Genomic DNA, 22,909 nt, shown 5'->3' with positions numbered 1-22,909 from the left:
GGTGGATAGGGGCAGAGACATGGGGGGATTTGAAAGGGGGAGTACCTGCACCTATTCTTTGAGAGAAAAAAAAATTAGAACCATGAGACTATAATTAGGATAATATTTCTTAAAGCCTTTGACAACTTTGACATGGATTAGTAAAACTGCACATATCATTGCAACTATTTAGTGTTTGTTTTGTAAACCTCGTATTGGGATTTTAAAGGCAATTAAAAATAATGAATTATTGTTAAAGGAAATGTCTTCTATTGTTAATTAACCCCTTCAGATCCGCACTATAGCCGAATGACAGCTACAGTGTGTATCTGCTTTGCCGGAAGGGCGTCACTAGACGTCCTCCCCTTTGCATGCTCGCCATGCCGCCCTGAAGGGCGCACGCTGTGATCACCCGAGTCTCATTGACCACAGATCAGAGTAAGGGGATGATCCCAACCCCTAAGGCTTAATGTACACATTTTTACAACCTTTCCTGAAAGATGTAACTTGCCAGATAGAAACCCACGTTTCAAATGTCCATTTTACCACGTTTACATGCCAGGTAAAAAAAGATTCCTACTTATTATACAATGACCCTGACTTTTGACTCTGAGATCTAAGGCCCCTTTCACACGGATGGACCGTCTATCGGACCATCTATCCGTTTTTCTTCCTTCCATCAACGCACGACAATGCATTCCTATGGGCAAACGGATGATACCATCTGTTAACCTCCGCTCCCGTTTTTTTTTTAACATAGAAGGCTATGCTCAGATCCATAAAAAGGAATATTAACTGACGTTAAGGCCCCTTTCACACTGGGGCGGTGCGGGCATCGGCGGTAAATCGCCGATATTTTTAGCGCCGCTTTACCGTCGCTCCAAAGATGCGGCTAGCAGGACTTTTTTCACCGTCCTGCTATTGCACCGAAATAGTAAAAGGGGCCAGTTTTTTCAGGTGCTATTTTTAGCGCTGTAGCGCCTGAAAACCGCCCCAGTGGGAAAGGGGCCTAACAGACAATGTCCGTCAATGTCCAATCAGTTAAGATCCATTTTGAAGAAGTAATTATTTCTTTTGTTTATCTGTGAACTCAACCTATGACCCAGGTAGTAGTTGGACTTGCACATAGGAAGTACATCTTCAGTACATGCCCAGTGAGAAACATGGCAAGAGATGTCTCCCATGAGGAGCTTACATTGCACAATGCAGATAGCACATGGACAAGGACAAAGGAAGGACACAGCAAGGACAAGTCACTCACTGAAAACTGCAATGCAGCATGGGAAGAGCAATGCTTTCTGGGTAATTTCCTTAAATGCACAGAAACTGCTGTAAACGAATCAAAACAGATGTAAACTTGTACATTAACGGATGAAAATGGATATTAACAGAACGGAAGACGGATGAAAACAGAGATTAATGGAACTGAAGAAGGGTGAAGCAACTGATATGAACTGATATGTTTTTAACGTGGTTAAAGTGACGGTACCCGTGTGAATGTGGCATAACTCTGACCATGGCCTTTGACTCCAGCCCTTTACCCTAAACTAGATCAGACGCTGATATAAATATTCTTTCTTGTTTTTTTTTCCTCTCCACACTTTCTTTGTTTTTCTGCTCTATCAAGAAGAAAAATATCTTTCTCTCCATTCAAGAGGAGAAAAATAAACACAACAGAAGGCTGTGAAGTGACTGATCAGAGTCAGTCAATCAGAAGCTATCACAGCGATCAGGTTATAGGGAATTGTGCTTTACGTGAGCTTGCAGGGGGGCTACAACTGGCAGTGGTGTTGTTTACACATGTTTGTATTTCCCAAAATGTTGAAAGACGTTATACAACCTTGATTGAGCAGTTGACAATTTTGTGATAAGGGTAAATATCATTCAGAGAGCCTGGCATGTTTTTTGTAGTATTTTTTGGTCTTTTTTTTCTTTCATTTCAATCTGTGATCCTGCCAGTAACACATCTGTACTAGTGTGGCAATGCTCCCTCACCATACTCTGTCTCTGTAGAAGTAACATTGACACTCTAGGACAGGAAGTGTTTTAGGACTAGTGGACACTACAACATCTCCTTCTCTATTACATGGATGTAAAAACAGTAAACAGTGCAGCGTACTGGGATTAACACATCGGCATAGTGTCTGACAGTGCACACCAGCAGCCGCTTGTTTTAGTGTGACTTGCTGGTGTGAAAGGACCCCTACCCTATCATTGTGATCTAGGCCAGCTGTCAGTGTACTTCTGCAGTACATAGCCAATCACAACAGTTTTCCAATAACAGCGACTATTCCAGTGATCCCTAACAGCCCGTTCACACCTGAACGTTTTGTAGCCCTACGCCTGAAGCTACAAAATGCTGGAGGGGAAAAAATCCATTATTCTCAATGGAGATGGTTCACATCTCCACTCCATGTCGCCTGAAGCCCTACGCCTGAAGCTCAAACAAGTTCCGGACCCTTTTTTGTTGCCCGAATTGGGCTGATTTGGGCGTTTTCATTCCCATAGAAACTAATGGAAACGCTCGATTCGAGCGTTTAGCGCGACAACGAGCGTTTCTACGGGCGTTTTGACGCTGTATCTGCTCAAGAAAAAATAAGCCGATGAAAAATATTTTTCCTATTGGCTGAAAAAAAACGCCGAAGTTAAAAAACGCTCGTTGTCGCGCGTTGTAGTGTGACAAAACGCTCGTTGTCGCGCGACAAAACGCCGGTAAAAACGTTCAAACACGCCACGCTCAGGTGTGAATGCAGCCTTACTGCCAGAGGCAGCAAAACAGAGCAGTTTCATCTCCACCCTTCCTAGAATTTACCAGAAGTTCTAATGACAACAATGAGACATCACTGCAGTTCACCGCATAATTACAATGAGGAAAAAAAAACATTTTCAAACTGTCAAATGGTTTTCTAAAAAAACAAACTACCATATGTATAAATTTGTGGTTGTTAATATGAGCAACAGGTTTCTGTCTCATTTAACTGCTGCAATAATATATATGTTAGGTTATTACCATATGAACTTTCTGCATACATGTTATGATGCCACATTGCTTCTTTAAAGCCACTTGTCAAAGAATGGTCCCTATTGCTAAACAATCTGATGATCCCATATTTAGACATATGTAGATCAATGCCTATATTCAGAACCAGGTTACCTGGAGGATGCTGATTTTTTTCATATTCATTCAGTGTATTGCTCTCCCACATGCACCTCCTTTTGCTAGTTATAATTTCCAATTACATTTCCTTTGCTGCCTTGAGCAATGTTGGGCTTCTGATTTTTAGCTGCACATTTAACCGCTTTCTGACCGGCTCCTGCACATATACGTCGGCAGGATGGCACGGCGGGCAAAATAACGTACCCATACGCTACTTTGAATTCCCCACCGCGCGCCTGCCGAGAGCTCCATGACCGTGGTCGCGGGTCCCGCGGACTCGATCGCCGCGGGGATACCCGCAATCGTGTCACGGAGCTCAAGAACGGGGAGATGCCGATGTAAACAGTTCCGCCTAGTAACAGCACACTGATCGCCTGCTCCCTGTCATCGGGAGCAGCGATCAGTGTGGTGTCACACACAGCCACGCCCCCATACAATTAGAAACACGCCATTAGGAACACTTAACCCCTACACTGCCACCTAGTGGTTAACCCCTTCACTGCCAGTGACCTTTTTACAGTAATCAATGCAATTTTATAGCATCGATCGCTGTATTAATGCCAATGGTCCCAAAAATGTGTCAAAATTGCCATAATGTCGCAGTCACAATAAAAATCGCTGATTGCCGCCATTACTAATCAAAAAAAAATAATAAAAATACCATAAAACTATCCCCTATTTGGTAGACGTTATAACGTTTGCGCAAACCAATCAATAAACGCTTATTGCGATTTTTTTTTTTAAGGAAAAATATGTAGAAGAATACATATCAGCCTAAACTGAGGGAAAAAACATTTTTTATATATTTTTGGGGGATATTTATTATAGCAAAAAGTAAAAAATAATGTGTTTTTTTTTTTTTTAATTGTCGCTCTTTTTTTTGTTTATAGCACAAAAAATAAAAACCGCAGAGGTAAAGCGACGCAGTGCCAAATCACAAAAAATGCTCTGGTAAGGAAGGGGGTAAATACCTCTGGGGCTGAAGTGGTTAAGGAGGATGAGTCTGCCTCAGGCTATGTCTGCTTTCAATGTATGCATAGCAATGTATATATCCCAATTTGGTAGCTCAGATAGTTTGGAGCAGTGGTTCCCAAACTAAAGCCTGGTGCTTGCCATAAACCAATCACTGCAATGAGAAGGCCCCCAAGCATTGCAGACTTGGGGAGCATGAACACAAGACACGGGATCTTTCAAACTGTAGACTTTCTATGCACAGATTAGTTATATTGATATTTATTGTTTTTTTAGCATATGGTGAGGTATTGCGCTACACTGTTTTCTGGTATATTGGTATACACGTCTAACTTATCTAAGTTACACATTTATACCAATATACCAGAAAACAGTGTAGCGTTGCGCTACACTGTTTTCTGGTATATTGGTATAAATGTGTAACTTAGATAAGTTAGACCTCACCATATGCAAAAAACAACAAATACCAATATAACTAATCTGTGCATATAAAGTCTATAGTTTGAAAGATTCCATGTACCAAATTTCTATACTTCAATATTTAGCAAAAAATATAAAGAGAAAAAAGAAAAAACACCAGTACACTGCCCCCACAGTTAGAAACACCTCCCTAGAGCACACTTAACCCCTTGATCGCCCTCTAGTGTTAACCACTTCCCTGCCAGTGACATTTATACAGTAATCAGTAGCTATTTTAAGCTCTGATCGCTGCTTAAATGTCAATGGTCCAAAAAAAAAGTGTTAAAATTGTTCGATCTGTCCGCCGCAATGTCACAGTCCCACCATTACTAGTAAAAAAATATTTTTATAAAAATGCAATACATATATCCCCTATTTTGTAGACGCAATAACTTTTGCTCAAACTAATCCATATACACTTATTGTGAGTTTTTTTTATTTTTACCAAAAATATGTAGAAGAACACATATTGGCCTAAACCGATGAAGAAAATTATTTTTGGATAATTATTATAGCAAAAAGTAAAAAATATTGTTTTTTTTAATTCAATTTTTTGTTTAAAGCGCAAAAAATAAAAACCACAGATGTGATCAAATACTACCAAAAGAAAGCTCTATTTGTGGGGAAAAAGAAGGTGGATCCCCATTCTGACAGAAGACATCATGGAGATCTGCTGTTCGCAGTGATCACACCCAGGGAACACAGTAAACCCCTTGATAGCCCCTAATGTTAACCCCTTCCCTGCCAGTGTCATTTATACATTGATCAGTGCATTATTTTAGGACTGATCAATGTATTAATGTCACTGGACCCCAAAAAGTGTCACTTAGGGTCAGATTTGTCCACCTCAAAATCGCAGATCGCCACCATTACGAGGAAAAACATGGAAAAAAAAGTCCATAAATCTTTCCCATAGTTTGTAGATACGATCATTTTTGCGCAAACCAATCAATATACACGTATTGCAATTTTTTTACCAAAAATATGTAGAGGAATATATATTGACCCAAACTAATGAATAAATTCATTTTTTTATACATATATTTTTTGGATATGTATTATAGCAGAAATTAAAAATTATTGTTTTTCTTCAAAATTGTCTATTTTTTTGTTTATAGCGCAAAAAATAAAAAACGCAGAGGGGATCAAATACCATCAAAAGAAAGCTCTATTTGTGGGGAAAAAAGGACATCAATTTTGTTTTGTCAGTTAGAGCATCACAGTGCCGTATAGCAAAAAATGGCCTGGTCATTAAGGAGGCAAATCTTCCCATCCTTAAATGGTTAATGTGGATTCTTGTAAGTGTGATTTATAGCGGGGATTGTGAATAAACTTGCAAAAAACAGATTGCGCTATGTGTGTGCCTTTGTATCTTATATGGTATATCTTATTGTGTTGGGAAGTGGATGGGACGAGTGTCTTGTGCTTAATAAGGAGAGGAGAACCCAAAAGGAACAACAACAGTGGAATAATATCAATGAGCGTGTTAATGTGTTATTGAAGTGAACAGGTCTTTCACCTGGTGGAGGATGTGCACTGATAATGAATAGTGAAGACATATGGAGGGTTATTTACTAAAGGAAAATCCACTTTGCACTGAAAGTGCACTTGGAAGTAAAGTCGCTATAGATCTGAGGGGGACATGCAAGGAAAAAATAAAAAACAGCATTTTAGCTTGCACATGATTGGATGATAAAATCAGCAGAGCTTCCCCTCATTTCAGATCTACCCCTTAGATTTAGAGTGACTGCACTGCCAAGTGCACTTTCAGTACAATGTGGAGTTGCCTTTCGTAAATAACCCCCCATGGTGTTTTTTATTTTTTCCCTTTATATTATTTACTAAATATTGGACTATAGACATTTTGGAACAAAGAATCTTTCAAACAATAGACTTTATGTGCGCAGATTAGTTATATTGATTTTTTTTTTTTTTTTTTAGCATATGGGGAGGTGTTGCTACACTGTTTTGTGGTATATTTTATTTTTGTTAGTGTTGTGAAATCACTATACAGTGTTTGGCTGGGCAAAAATGTTTTTGGTGATTTTGTGTATATACGTATTTATCGCGCTGATTGTTCTCTTCAATTTACATGAACACCAATGTCAGTGGATTCTTTTGTTGTCCCACTGACACCAGTGACAAAGGTGGGGGGAGTGGAGGGAATGGTCCTTTATCACTCACACCATTGCTGACACAGGAACACTTTTTGATGCCAGTTGCATGGGTATGCTGCAGACATATAGTAATTTCATTTATGTTCACATTGACCATTACAGTTTGGGCTGACTGGAAGGTCGTTTAGGTTTTACACTAAGGGAATACTCTAGGGCCGCGTACACACGCGCGGACTGTTCGCCCAACTTTGTCCGTCGACGACGAACGAACAGTTTGCTGAAACCGTGCGCGATGACGTGAACGGCACGTACGACGGGATGAAAAATACGACGTCCTATACACTGCATTATAGCTTTCGGCGTGAAAATCCTTTCTGAGCATGCGCGCAACTTTGTTTGACGAACAAGCCTACACACAAGCGGACTGTTCGCTGAAACAAGGTTTCAGCGGACAGTTTTACGGAATTTCCGAAAAACCTTGTCCGTCCAACTGTCCGCTGAAACTGTCCGCTGAAAGCCCACACACGAGCGGACTGTCCGCCCAAACACTGTTCAGCGGACAAAGTTGGGCGAACAGTCCGCCCGTGTGTACGCGGGCTAGGAGAGTAATACAGCTAACACAGGGGCCAAAATCTTGTTAAGCACTTCAGGTGTAGATAGTAGGCCAAATGGTAGAGCTACAAACTGGAAGTGCTGACTGGCCACAGCAAAACGAAGATATCATTGATGCACTGGAAAGATGATAACATGCAAATATGCATTCTTGATATCCACTGATGCTACAAAGTATTTTATTTGAACAATAGAACTTATTTGTATTCTAACTTATTATTTGTCCTTATGTCCTTTATTGTTGATTTGTTTTTATATAAAGACTGAACTTATATATTTTTAGATGGGATTGCTATACAAATTAGTAATGTATGTTACATTCATTAGGCCAATTAATATTCTGTATAGAGCTGCAGGAATGTCAGAGAAATATTCTGGAGAAGAATGTGTAGAACATTTAGCATCATATTTCCATAAACCTAGCAAAGCTTCTCCTTGGATAAGGGAGTAAAGGGGACTCCAAGAAAGGGGTTCATTCAAGCAGGGAACATCAATCCAGGTTATAGGGGTCAACTCCCTTAAGGTGACCATAGATGAATTGGAATTCAGCTGGTTCAGTAGGGACCATCCAAATTTCAATCTACATGTGTGACCATTGTAGTTGAACGGAAGTCAATTGGATATGTTCAACCACCCTGACAGATAAAAGCTGCTCAATCAGCGGCTGCAGCACTGATCTGTGTATTCTGACAGCAAGGGAGTCTTTCCACTGACAGAATACAATAGCAAAGCAGGGAGGCGTCCACCATCAACTTAGAATGTGTGGATAGAGGAATTGAAAAACCTAAACCATGTATGGCCAGCTTTAGGAGGGACACTGCAAACCTCCCGGATTAGTGGATTGTAAATTGGAATGACCTGAGGCTATAGGACTAATTCCCTTGTGCTTGGGATCTTATATATTTTTACTGTATTCATAAGTCCCAACCATATATAGTTACATAGTTAGTAAGGTTGAATAAAGACACCAGTCCATCCAGTTCAACCTGAGTGAGTGTCTACAATTGTCCCTATCCATGTACATATGTTTAAGCAGAAGCTGTTGATGGTCAGACATGACCAAGCCACTATAGGTGGTAGCAAAGACTAGTGTAGGGAGAGGAACACTGTTAGACTAGAACAGAGGATTCGTGTTAGGGAGAGGTTCCAGTGTGAGAAGGGAAAGAGTAGGTGAGTGTGAGGCTCCTTACAGGGGTAAGGCACACTCAGATTGACCTAACCAAAAGGCATGGTGTACCCCTCTCCTCATGATCAGCAGAAGCCAACCACCAAGTACTAGGTCTATTAAATCTCCTGCCCTTGCTATTTTAACTTTGGATAGTAAAACATTTTTTTCTGCCAGTAAATACCTTATACAGCCCACTTCCTGTTTCTTGTCTGGTAATTAGCCTAGGCTTATATGGTGCAAAGCTCTCTCTCTCACTCTCGTGAGAGTTTGCCAGGAAGGGAGGGGGATGAGTCATAAGAGGGCCAACGAGGGCTGCAGAGCTAGAGATGTGCCTCCTGTGTAAATCCAGGAAGTGAACAGGCAGCAGCTTTAGCTGCCCACAGTTAAAATGGATGCAGCCAGACTCAGTGGAGGGAGATTTCTGCAGCATATTTGGCAAGTACAGAATCACAGAATATATAAAATAAAATGCAAAGTGGTTGGGGGGAAGCTTCAGAATGTCAAAGATGTTTTTATTACAAATTAGTGAGCAGACTGCAATTCCTCTTAACCACTTGCCGATCAGCCGCCGTCATTATACTGAGGCAGGTCGGCACGATCCGGCTCCTTTAAGTGGGATAGCAGGTGCACGCACCCACTGCACTGCACGGGGTGCCGATGTAAATGACCGGTGGTCGCAATGATCACTGGCCGCAAGCAATCACAGGCACGAGAGGCAGAACAGGGACATCTGTGAGGAAAGGAGATGCAGATTGTGAGTTCCTAATAGCTAGGAACCACGATCTGTCATCTCCTACAGTAAGTCCCCTCCCTCTACAGTTAGAACATACACTAGGGAACACAGTTAACCCCTTGATCGCCCCCTAGTGTAAACCCCTTCCCTGCCAGTGACATTTATACAGTAATCAGTGCATTTTTATAGCACTGATCACTGTATAATTGTCAATCACCCCAAAAACGTGTCAAAAGTGTCTGGTGTGTCCGCCATAATGTCGCAGTCTTGATAAAAATTGCAGATCGCCGCCATTACTAATAACAAAAAATAATTAAAAAAATGTGATAAATCTATCCCCTATTTTGTAGATGCTATAACCTTTGTGCAAGCCAATCAATATATGCTTATTGCGATTTTTATTACCAAACATATGTAGAAAAATACATATCGGCCTAAACTGAGAATTTTTTTTCTTTTTCATTTTGGATATTTATTTTAGCAAAAAGTATTGTGTTTTTTTTGGTTTCAAAAGTGTTGCTTTTTTTTGTTTATAGCACAAAAAAAAACAAAAAACGCAGAGATGATCAAATACCATCAAAAGAAAGTTCTTGTTGTGGAAAAAAAGGATGCAAATTTTTTTTGGGTATAGGGTCGCACAACCGCGCAATTGTCAGTTAAAGTGACGCAGTATCGCAAGAAATGGTCTGGTCATTGAGCAGCCAAATCTTCTGGAGCTGTGGTTAAGTGGTTAAGGAGCATTACTAGTGCTAGCATATGTGTTCTTCAAGCAAACTTGCTATTTCTAAATAACTGTTAACCCTTCGTGGACTCTGTGTGTGCTGCTTGCTTAACTTGGGAACCCTACTCCTGGCTCCGTCTACAAATGTGTATTGTTAAAGAGGTGCTTCCATACAAAAGGCATAGAAAATGGGGACTGGGTGCTGCTCAAATGGTTTTCAGTAGAAGTGGATGAAGGGAGGCAGATTTCTCTCTCTCTTATATACTGTATGTGTGTGTGTACACACACACACACACACACACACACACACACACACACACACACACACACACACACACACACATTTATTTTGATGATTTTTTTTTTTTTGCTTTTAGCAAAACGTGATAAGAATTTTGATATAACTTTACCTGTTGGTTGAGGTGGTCCATAGGCTGGAGGGGGTGGATAAGCAGCTCCTACACCTTCACAAAAAAATTGAATATGTATAGTAAATTTACACATGAATTTAAAGCAGCTGTTAGCATAGAAATCAAGTTAGTGTGCTAACATTGTAGTAATTCTTGATATACACCAACATTGCAAAATTCTAATACCTTGTATTACCTGTATAATAATAATAATAATAATAATAAAAATATGTTTTTGGCAAATCTAAAGGTAATTGTACAGAGCTTGTACAACGAGATTGTATAGTGTATAGCCATCTTTAGCCACCTAAAATGAACTATTTGCTTACTACTCCTAATCCTTGTTTGCTTCGTGTTAGGAAATGCAAAAACATTTAGGCCCCTTTCACACTGGGGCGCTCAGTGCGCTGGCGGTAAAGCGCCACTATATTTAGCGGCGCTTTACCGCCATTTAGCGACGCTGATTGGCTGCTAGTGGGGCAGTTTTAACGGATGTAAAAGAGTTTAAACCATCTGCAGAGCACCACTGCAGGGGCGATTTGCAGGCGGGTTTTCGAGTGTTGCACCATTGTTTTCAATGGGAAGGGGTGCTTTAGGAGCAGTAAATACACCGCTTCAAAGATGCGGCTTGCAGGACTTTTTTGACTGTCCTGCAAGCGCACCACTCCAGTGTGAAAACCCTTGGGGGCTTTCACATTGGAGTGCACTGAGCGGCTCTTTCAGGGCGCTTTGCAGGCGCTATTTTTAGCACTTTAGCGCCTGCAAAGTGCCTCAGTGTGAAAGGGGCCTTAGAAAGTTAGAAATTGTGCTGTTGATTGGTAAAAAAGAAATCAGCGTGGGGTCTCTATTATAAATCAGCCTTTAGGTCTCTATTATATGGAAAATTGTTTTTAATGCCTAAATAGAATTTTATTAGAATGTTGACTTCTAGTTATATATGTTCATTCTTTCATCATAGTACTACTATATATTCATGTTCTAAATCTGATCAGGACATTTGCTGGGGTGCACATTTGCTGCTGGCATTCTTTCTACAGGGGGTCCCTGGGTTACAAACCCGTTGGACTTTCTTCCTGTTTGTAATCTGGAAATGTTCGTAAGTCGGCCACGCATGTGCAGAATGACAATTACCGACATTTCTGATGTTCCGTCGAATGCCGTTCGGTGCATGCGCGCCAAATTACGGACATTTCCAGCATTTTCCGAGGCTCCCGTCTGGCCGCGCATGCACAGAACGGCAGATGGTCTGCGCAGAACGGCAGAGGGTCCCCACAGTGCCCTGTTTGTAAGTAGGAGTGGTTCGTAAGTCGGGCATGTATAAGTGGGTGTATTTATTTAAGTGGGAGCATTTCTGACTCTGCACTCATCATGTGAAGATGTCTTCTCTGTCCCTTCACAGGTATGTTGCAGCTGACTGCCATCCACCCAGAATCGAAAAACTGAAAAGTGATTGCTTTCTTTGTATTAATCTAAGTTTTTTCTGCTTAATCATCTGCCGCCCTATTCCCAATCTTATGTTTATTCTTTCTCCCGTGACTCACTTAAATTATGGCCTTTTCTTATCTTTGCAACTATGCCTCCCACAAATCAGATTCACAAATGGAAATTTTGCCCTGCTAGACAGCATCTTTATGGGGAGAGCACATTTGCTGGGGTTCATTCTATAAGTGGGGGTATTTATTTAAGTGGAAGCACTTCCGTCTCTGTGGGAGTATTTATTTAAATGAGAGGACTTCTGACTCTATGGGGGTATTTAAGTTGGAGCACTTCCGACTCTGTAGGGGTATTTATTTAGGGGGGAGCACTTGCGACTCTGCACAAAATGAAAGTATACAGGTAAACACTTTGAACAACACCACACAGCATGCAGGTGAACTTGTTTACCTCTCCAGATCTTCTTCCCCTAACATGCTCTCTCTACCACTCCTTCTGACACTTGTGTCCTCTCTCCTTAAACTCTCTTTGCTTCACCCCTCTTCTCCACCCCACACTTTATATATATATCACCCTCACGTCTGTCTTCTCCTTATTACTGCACTCACCAACTCTTGCTAATTAGAAATCCACACAGTATTAAAACCTCCAGGACACTGTGGCATGTCCCTTCATATAAACCCCACTCCCATATTACCTCCCTCACCCTTCTGCTTCTCCTGACCTCTGGGGATATATGACCAGGGTTAACACACATTTAGATGCGTTTACACTCATCAATGCTTTTTTCTGTCAAAACGTTGCTGCTCCTGGACACGATGACAAACGATTTATTTATTTATTTTTTTACACACCCCTGCCTCTAAACACCTATATGTGGGTAGACACATTGCCTAAAATGCAGGGATGTTTAGAAGCAGAAATGAAAAAAAACACTGCCAGCGCATCCTAAAGCAGTAATTTGTTCGTTTTGGCAGAAAAAAAATTGATGTGTGTATAACGCATCTAAGTGTGCATTAATGTTCGTACCAAAATTGTATACTTTTTAAAACTAACATGAAAAATTAGAGTTTATTATGTAATTTATTTTCCAGTGTCCCTAGTCTGTAGATATGCTATTTGAAAGTTCCATTCTGACCCATGCTCTGACACTGAAGTAAATATTTTATTGAGCCTAGTTTCACATTGGAGCGATTTGTCATGTGATCTTAGAGATGGAATCGCATGGCAAGTCGCAGCCTATTGCAGGCAATGGTACTGTTCCAATCAGTGCGACACCGATTTTGCTGCTCCACACTGCTTTGCGAAAGAAGTTTCTGTACTGCTTTTGCCGATTTCAGGTGTGACTTCACAGATGTCTGTCAAGTAGCACCTGAAATCGCGCTGACCTTGCTACATGAAGTAGCATGATTTCAAATCAGCATCAATGTGAACCAGGGCTTATACTTTTTTTTTTTTATCAAAATAATCGGGGCCTAGCCGGTGATGTAACTTTTACATTGTTTAAAGTGTTACTACTCAGGACTATATATATATATATATATATATATATATATATATATATATATATATATATATATATATATATATATATATACTATAGTGCATAGAACATGGAAATGCAATAATTTTAGTAAATATAAACCACTAAATACATTTTCTCATCAGCAGTGTATAGCAGTCTTGTGACTTCTATCAGTGTCTGGTTAAAGCTTATAGGAGGAGGCTTCATTTTACTTCGAGTGTCCTATGAGGCTGCAAGGCCCCTGACCCTCTTTCTGGACAGTGCTAATTGGCTCTGTGCTGATCACATACACTCTCCCAATAAAAATAAAAACTCTCCATCAATACACACCAAACTGAGCATGTGCGGCTTTCCTCTAAGGAGATAGGCTGGGGACAGTGGAAGAAGTGGAGGATTGGACAAAACAAAACAGCCTTTTTACACAATGCAGAGGATTAATCCCTTAGGTTTCACAGTGAGTATACCAAGCATGCTTTACTGCATTTACAGACTGATTGTACTGTTGTGGGTTTAGTAACACTTTAAGTTTCCCTTTATTTAAACAGATACTATAGGCCTGTTAAATCTAGGTTGCTTGTCCCATATTAAAAGTGGAAAATCTTTTAGTATTATCACATAGATAACAATTGATGCACATAAGATGGAAAGATTTCAGGCATAATTGAGCCAAAAAATTAAGCATTACATAACTTTTGCTGAAAAAATATGTATCAGTAAATGTAATCAAAAAGATATCATCTCTGTTAACAACTACCTGAGGCTGGCCTCGTGCTCCTTTTTGACATTAAGGCCGCGTACACACGCGGGGACTGTTCGTCCAACTTTGTCCGTCAAACAGTTTCGGCAAACAGTCCGCTCAAAATTAGCATGGACGGACATGGCCACACACGACGAACGAACAGTTTGCTGAAACCGTGCGTGATGACGTGAACGGCACGTACGACGGGACGAAAAATACGACGTCCTATACACTGCATTATAACTTTCGGCGTGTAAATCCTTTCTGAGCATGCGCGGAACTTAGTTTGACGAACAAGCCTACACACGAGGGGACTGTTCGCTGAAACAAAGTTTCAGCGGACAGTTTTTCGGAAATTCCGAAAAACCTTGTTCAGCGGACTGTTCGCTGAAACTGTTCAGCGGACAAAGTTGGGCGAACAGTCCCCGCGTGTGTACGCGGCCTAAATGGAACATATTGTGGTTTTATATGCATTTTCTTTCTATCGTGGACAGAACTAAAACAGTATCATGCTAATTCTTTTTCGGGCAAATATCTCCTAAACCATATAGGTTTAGGAGATATTGCTTGGACCTACAGGTAAGCCTTAATCTAGGCTTACCTGTAGGTCAAAGTGGTTTGTAAGGGTTTACAACCACTTTAACCCTTGTAGCATATACACAATTACAGACATTCATTGCATGAGTCTGGCAAACTTGATATGCCATCAATTATATGGGAATGATGAATCATCTGAACAGTTTCACTAATTCAAACTCAGGATTTTTAGCACAGATTATTATACATAATGTGCAATAAACTGGCCATAGACAGTTAGATGTTTTCCTGAGGATGACAATCAGATGGACAGAAGTAGCCTGTGCATGATTAATGTCCTACTTCCACAAGGCCAGATATGCCAGTTCATAACATTTGCCTTTGCTTAAAGCGGAACTTCACTAATTTTTTCATCTTTCTATCTATTAAATCTTCTGCCCTTGTTTTAACTTTGGATAGTAAAATAATTTTTTTCTGTCAGTAAATACCTTATACAGCCCACTTTCTGTTTCTTGTCTGGTCATTAGCCAATACGGCTTCTTATGACATCATACACAGCTCTCTTTCACTCTCCTGAGAGTTTGCCAGGAAGGGGGTTGAGTCATAAGAGGGCAAATTAAAGCTGCAGAGCTGGAGGTGTGCCTCTGTGTGTCTGTTTAAATCCAGGAAGTGAACAGGCAGCAGCTAAGTACAAATACATTTCTATATACCAACCTGGCTGTGGGTAAGATGGTGCTGATGGTGGATATCCTTTATCCGGTTCTGGCTGATACATGATTTATCTACCTACATGACAAAAAAAAGCAAAATGTATTAAATTTAGGAATATCTTGAAAATACCTGCAATTTTCTGTTATGCATTTAAATATTCTGATGCCTATTGTTAGCAGGGACAGTTAAAGTCCACATTAACACTGATCCATGCTGAGACTTTCTGTATTTATTGTCCTTGTTGGTCCTAATTACTTTCTCATGATAAATGTCTCCTATTTATGAACATTGTTCCCACACAACTCATTATAGGAACACTACCCACACCTTTTGCTCTCCATATCAAAACCCTAAAGTTCTGATGGGCTGTCATTCAGTTTTCTAGTTGCATCCCATGTGTCCCCCACACATGAAAGAAATCTGCATTCAAAGCGTAACTCCACTTTAAAAAAAAGGTTTAGTGAAAGAAATAAACGCACCCCTTTTCATTCTCACACCACCACTGCGCTCAAACAATACTAAAAACAATATGTGTAAAATAGATCTCCAGCTGCTACTTGAAAAATTATTCTTGAAAACTATATATACATGGCGGCATAGTGGTGTAGTGGTTAGCACGCTCGCCTAGCAGTAAAAAGGGTTGCTGGTTCGAATCACAACCACGACACTACCTGCCTGGAGTTTGCATGTTCTCCCTGTGCCTGCGTGGGATTCTTCCAGGTACTCCGGTTTCCTCCCACACTCCAAAGACATGTTGGTAGGTTAATTGGCTTTTGTCCAAAGTTGGCCCTAGTATATGAATGGGGACCTTGGATTGTGGGCTCCTTGAGGGTAGGGACCAATGTGAGTGTGCAATGTACAGGGATAGGGACAATTGTAGACACTCACTCAAGATGGACTGGTGTCTTTATTCGACCTTACTATCTATGTAACTATGTGAAATATAAAGGTGTGATTTCAAATTAATAAAATAGTAGCATTAATATTCACAATTAAATAAAACTAAACAATCATCCCGTGAAAAAAGTGATCAATAATAATGTCCATAAGGTTTAAAACAAATCCAATGTCCAAGTCCATGAATGATTAAATTAATCAATTAATGATTAAATTAATCCTAGTGATTATACTTCAAAGTGAACAAATAATCTTGAAGTGACTTGAACAATCTTCCATCACACCATATGTGTCCAGTGCCTCCGCTCCTTTAACCACTTCAGCTCCGGACCAATAAACACCTTAAGGACCAGAGGTCTTTTTGCAATTTCGCACTGCGCTGCTTTAACTGGTAATTGCGCGGTCATGCAATATTGCACCCAAACGAAATTTGCGTCCTTTTCTTCCCACAAATAGAGCTTTCTTTTGATGGTATTTGATTGCCTCTGCGATTTTTTTTTTTTGCGATATAAATGGAAAAAGAGCGAAAATTTTGAAAAAAAAAGATATTTTCTTCTTTTTGTTATAAGAAAAATCGAATAAACTAAATTTTAGTCATACATTGAGGGCAAAATTTATTCAGCCACATGTCTTTAGTAAAAAAAATGTCAATAAGCGCATATTTTTTGGTTTGCGCAAAAGTTATAGTGTCTACAAACTAGAGTACATTTTCTGGAATTTACACAGCTTTTAATTTATGACTGCCGATCTCATTTCTTGAGGTGCTAAAATGGCAGGGCAGTACAAATCCCCCCCCAAATGACCCCATTTTGGAAAGTAGACACCCCAAGGAAATTGCTGATGGGTATGTTGAGCCCATTGAATATTTATTTTTTTTGTCCTAAGGGATTGAATAATGACAAAAAAAAAAAAAATATTTTTTTTTACAAAAAGTTGTCACTAAATGATATATTGCTCACACATGCCATGGTTATATGTGGAATTGCACCCCAAAATATATTCCGCTACTTCTCCCGAGTATGGGGATACCACATGTGTGGGACTTTTTGGGAGTCTAGTCGCGCACGGCACCCCGAAAACCAATCACCACCTTCAGGATTTCTAAGGGTGCAAATTTTTGATTTAACTCCTCACTACCTATCACAGTTTCGAAGGCCATAAAATGCCAAAATAGCACAAAACCCCCCAAAATGACCCCATTTTGGAAAGTAGACACCCCAAGCTATTTACTGAGAGGCATGTTGAGTCCATGGAATATTTTATATTTTGCCACAAGTTGCGGGAATATTACAAACTTTTTTTTTTTTTGCACCAAGTTGTCACTAAATGATATATTGCTCACACATGCTATGGGCATATGTGAAATGACACCCCAAAATACATTCTGCTGCTTCTCCCGAGTACGGGGATACCACATGTGTGGGACTTTTTGGGAGTCTAGTCACGCACGGCACCCCGAAAACCAATCACCACCTTCAGGATTTCTAAGGGTGCAAATTTTTGATTTAACTCCTCACTACCTATCACAGTTTCGAAGGCCATAAAATGCCAAAATAGCACAAAACCCCCCCAAATGACCCCATTTTGGAAAGTAGACACCCCAAGCTATTTACTGAGAGGCATGTTGAGTCCATGGAATATTTTATATTTTGCCAAAAGTTGCGGGAATATTACAAACTTTTTTTTTTTTTGCACAAAGTTGTCACTAAATGATATATTGCTCACACATGCTATGGGCAGAAGTCAAATTACACCCCAAAATAAATTCTGCTGCTTCTCCCGAGTACGTGGATACCACATGTGGGGGACTTTTTGGGAGCCTAGCCACGTACGGGACCCCGAAAACCAAGCACTGCCGGATTTGAATATAAAATGCTACCAAAAAACCTGTTAGCGATGGCAGGGATCAGGCCTGACTCTGCGATCGCTGCAGTTATGTGTTTAGTGTTTTGTAAGTGACAGTGATCGATCGATACTGCACTTGGGTGGGCTGGGCAGAGGGGCAAAACGCAGGTGCTAGCAGGTAATTGGGCTGATCCCGCTAACAATGCGTTTTTTTCGAACCCTAAACTGCTGGGGACGCTAGTATAGATCTGATCAGATCAGATATTGATCTGTTCAGATTCTATACCACTACGGGAGGTGTATGCTTTGCGTGTGGGTGTTAGCGGTACTGGCACTAACCTAGCGCTGCCTGGGGTGACGCAGACCCTGACCCTAAAACCTAATTGATATCACCCGCCGGGTGATCAGGGGGTTAAACCTTTATTGGGTAATAAATGGTGGGTGCCCTGATGCTATAAAAAACAAACTAACCAGAGTCACCCGTAACACTTATACGGTGATCAGTGGTGAAAGGGTTAACTAGGGGCAATCAGGGGGTTCAAATTTTTATTAGGTAGTATATGGGGGTCCCTGGCGCTATATAAAAACCTGACGGGGAACCTAAATAACTAACTGGCTAACCAGCGTCACCAGTGACACTTATACTGTGATCGCTGGTGAAAGGGTGTGAAAGGGTTAACTAGCAGCAATCAGGGGGTTAAAACCATTATTGGGTAGTATATCGGGGTACCTAGCGCTATAAAAACCTGGCGGTGAACCTAAAAAAATAACTAGCTACCTAGCGACACTAGCGACACTGATGCAGCGTTCAGAAAAATTATCGCTTAGTGACACTGGCAAAAGGGGGTGAAAGGGTTAACTAGCGGAAATCAGGGGGTTAAAACCATTATTGGGTAGTATATCGGGGTACCTAGCGCTATAAAAACCTGGCGGTGAACCTAAAAAAATAACTAGCTACCTAGCGACTGTAGCGACACTAATGCAGCGATCAGAAAAACGATCGCTTAGTGACACTGGCAAAAGGGGGTGAAAGGGTTAACTAGCGGCAATCAGGGGGTTAAAACCCATTATTGGGTAGTATATCGGGGTACCTAGCGATATAAAAACCTGGCGGTGAACCTAAAAAAATAACTAGCTACCTAGCGACACATGCAGCGATCAGAAAAATGATCGCTTAGTGACACTGGCAAAAGGGGGTGAAAGGGTTAACTCTAGGGGCAATCAGGGGGTTAAATCTTTATTGGGGGGTGATAGGGGGCTACCCTGGACCTAACACTAACTGTCCTGACAGTTTTTACTGTCACAACTGACACTGAATGCATTGATCAGTAAAGAAATGATCAATGCAATCAGTGACACTGTGACTGGGGGGGGAGGGGGGGCGGGGGGGATCGGGGGGGGTTTGTGTGCCTGTGTGTACCTACATGTCAGTGTAGTGTTGGTGCACACTTACTATTAGTCTTCTCCTCGTAGTCCGGTCAAAAAGACCGCCCCGAGGAGAATGACATCACTTCCTCCTTCCTGTGTAAACAATACACAGTGGGAGGAAGCTTCTCATTGGCCAGGAGCGATCCAGAGGGGGTGGCCGAAAACCAACGGCCATCCCCTCATCACGGAGCGCTCCTGGAACGAACCGGACTGCCGTAACCAGCGGGAGGGGGTCCGATCGGACCCCCAACCCGCTGGAAGGCAATCACGTACATCTACGTGATTGTGCCTGCCTGTGCCATTGTGTTGACGTACATTGGCAATACGGCGGTCCTGAAGTGGTTAAGAAATGCTCTCACCAATAGATCGTGCCTTGCACTCTCATGCTCGGCAATCTCACTTGATAATCCCCCAGGGGTATCAAACTACTCTAAAGGTGTTCATTAGACAATACACTCCACATGTAAAAATAAAAAGTGCTTCCAATAGTGAAGTATAGTAAAACTATTTATTAAAACAGCACACAAAAGTGTCCTTTTATGAAGCAGTGAAATCTATTCACTGCTTCATTCTCCGGCATTCACATAGGAGCTCTTTCTCCTCTGTGTGCCACTATATGAAGCGGAGTAGATCGCTTCACACTTGGAGGAGTGAAGCGATCTACAAACGCTTCTAACACTGGAGAACGGCCCCTAATACTGGAATCTCGTGAGACTTTACGAGATTACAGTACTAGAAATTCACTGATACACAGAGATGTCAATATATTAAGCAGTGATAAATTATCACAGCTCAATACACTGACACGCGGTGTGATTAATGTTAGTGAAATAAAGCGTCCCCCTACATAATATATACATGTATACACACACAGACATTATATATACATGTATATACACACACATTATATATATATACATATACACATTATATATATATATATATATATATATGTATATATATGTATACACATACATATGACAGGGGGACATGGTTACAGTGTTGGGGGGTCTGAACGAGGCATAAGGAAGTTAATTATCTTCCTCTTTCCTCCTCAGATCCCCCCGATTCCCTCTTCACTACCCCGGTTCTCCACCTCTGAGTTGGTGAATCGGGGCGTGTGAATTCTGACACAGATCACCAGTGAAGCGCTGAGATCACAGCTTCATATAGTGACCGTTACTGTGTCAGTCTATGTGGATTCTCCATGTGCGGAGATAATCGGCGGGAGAACAAGTTCAAACACATCTCCCCCGGATTATCTCTGGTTTATATACTGTTTATGGGCTGTGATCAGCGGCGATCCTCTGGATCTCCACTGATCATTGCTTCATAAATGGACACCAAAATCTTCAATTATTGCACTTACATCCTTTACAACACACAAAGGCACTTCAATGTAAACTTTCCAAAGTAGGGAGCTTGCAGTGGTAACGCGATGTACTGCGGTCTCAGCAGACCTGGAATAAACCTATAAGTCTCACCCTCCACTTCGCTCGCTCTCCTCTCCACTCCACTTCTCTTCACTCCAAAATCACTACACACTCGGAGGCCGGTATATCCGAACGTCAAAACCACGACATGTTTCGTCAGTGCGACTTAATCACTGGGGTTGGCTACACGGTCTCTGATCCTCCCCTTTATACTCCACTCTTTGATCATTCCGAACGTATTTCTTACTGCATACGCATGCACTCGAGTCCCCACAATCGCGCATGCGTGCGCTCCAAGTCCCCATAATCGCAATCCATCAGGTTTGACCCCGATTACAATGATCAAAGAGGCATTGACTGAATATAGTTAGCTTCTATAAGACGTTATATACATCCAATATACTCTATAATCCCGCATAAATGCAGAGTGATGTATACATGCATTTAAGCAGTATTTAAACAATATCATTAACACTTTATATTGACACTACCTAATAAATTAATAATTGGAGTGAATTTAAGCTCTGCATAGATATGCTGATACAATACATATATTATATCTAAAATATATATGTATATATACCTAAAACTGTATATAATAAAATGCATATCTATAAATGTAAAATAATTTTTAAACCTAAAAAATCCCTAAATCTATTGAGGTATTTAAAAATAAGAATAAGAACCACCCCTAACTGGGTTAATAATAAAACTAATACACTAGTATGTCGGAAAACAAAAGATCTTATTAGACATCCTCCCTTATATCAATGGGGGACGGCCAATAAGTCAAAGAGCAAGACTGTACTATATGCACACTAATTGACTATTTGTTCTTATAATAAACCGAGCAAATAAAACTATATATACACAAAAATGTGCATTGCACTGACATAATTCATCATAAATTACTGATAAAACAGTTCAAATCGAGTTCAATGTTTAACCCTCTCGGGTGAAGACTCTTGAGGAGAAAGATACATTTTGTTTCACGCTGTGATAATTCACAAACTCAATTTGAACCTCTCAATGAAGGAAATGTGCAGTCAATGCCACAAAATTGTAAAACAGAGGGATCTCGGTCATGCTTCTCCCTAAAATGTAGTGATACACTATGATGTTTGAAACCCTTTCTGATATTAGCCAGATGTTCAGCTATATAAACCCTCAAGAGACGTTTAGTTCGTCCCACATAATACAACACACATGGGCACCACAATAGGTAAACCACATAGGATGAATTACACGTAATTAACTGTTTGACTTCAAACGTTTCACCATCTTTATTAGTGACACTGGTCGTACCTCTATTAACAACTTTTACAGTCCTACAACAAATACATTTTGGGGAAAGAGAAGAACCCCTTAAAATCTACACTCTAGAATTTTTCGTACCACTTTATCTCCAAAATTTGGGGCTCTCCAATATATCAATTTCGGTCTATCTGGTCAAATCTCACATAAATATCTGTCCCTACATAGGATATGCCAATATTTATTAAAAATATTTTCTACCTCTTTGTATTGATAATGGAAGTCCGATATAAAGCCCACTTGATGTGAAGTGCTGCTACTTATATCTTCCTTCTTTTTCAAGCATTGTTCTCTAGGTATTATTGCTGCTTCATTAATAATATTATTACTAGTATCTTCTTTATACCCCTTCTCTAAAAACTAGCCTGTGCATAATAGTCAGTTAATGTAGTGCAATTTCTGCGCATCTCTCAGCATCTGTCCCTTCTGAATATTTCTGATCCAATCAGGGTGATGACTGCTCCCAATAGACAAGTAACTTATTTCTGTCAGTTGGTTTAAAATAAACCTTCGTACTGATCTTAGCTCCAGATTTCATAATTATCAGATCCAAAAAATTCACTTTTAGGAGATATTTACAAAAAGACAGGCACCGCAGGTGCATTGAACATGCCGCTGCTAACGGCGAAATGCCGTTAGTTGCAGCTCCTGTGCGCATGCGCAGGAGTGACGTCATTGATGCTTCAACGCTGTGGCCGGAGCAGCGATATCCGGAAGA

General features: G+C 40.6%; 1 protein-coding gene across 2 annotated transcripts in view; it reads right to left on the bottom strand.

Moving 5' to 3' along the window:
• The window catches only part of LOC143924505 (lipopolysaccharide-induced tumor necrosis factor-alpha factor homolog), a 153,996-nt gene that overhangs the window by 40,088 nt on the left and 90,999 nt on the right, over nucleotides 1-22,909 (bottom strand). The window contains exons 2-3 of one of the 2 annotated variants that reach the window (XM_077448846.1): nucleotides 15,278-15,349; nucleotides 10,329-10,382 (exon numbers count right to left, since the gene is read on the bottom strand). In XM_077448846.1, the coding sequence (XP_077304972.1) occupies nucleotides 10,329-10,382; nucleotides 15,278-15,338 (115 nt within the window). In that variant the 5' untranslated portion in view covers nucleotides 15,339-15,349. The remainder of the gene's footprint in view (nucleotides 1-10,328; nucleotides 10,383-15,277; nucleotides 15,350-22,909) is intronic. The other variant, XM_077448847.1, reaches the window with a different exon arrangement.

This window comes from Lithobates pipiens, unplaced genomic scaffold, assembly GCF_037356315.1.
Source record: "Lithobates pipiens isolate NorthernLeopardFrog02 unplaced genomic scaffold, aLitPip1_a1.2 Scaffold_22, whole genome shotgun sequence".
In the NCBI taxonomy this organism is placed as follows: Eukaryota; Metazoa; Chordata; class Amphibia; order Anura; family Ranidae; genus Lithobates; species Lithobates pipiens.
Note: the sequence above shows the minus strand (reverse complement) of the source record. Positions and strands in the feature narration are given on the sequence as shown.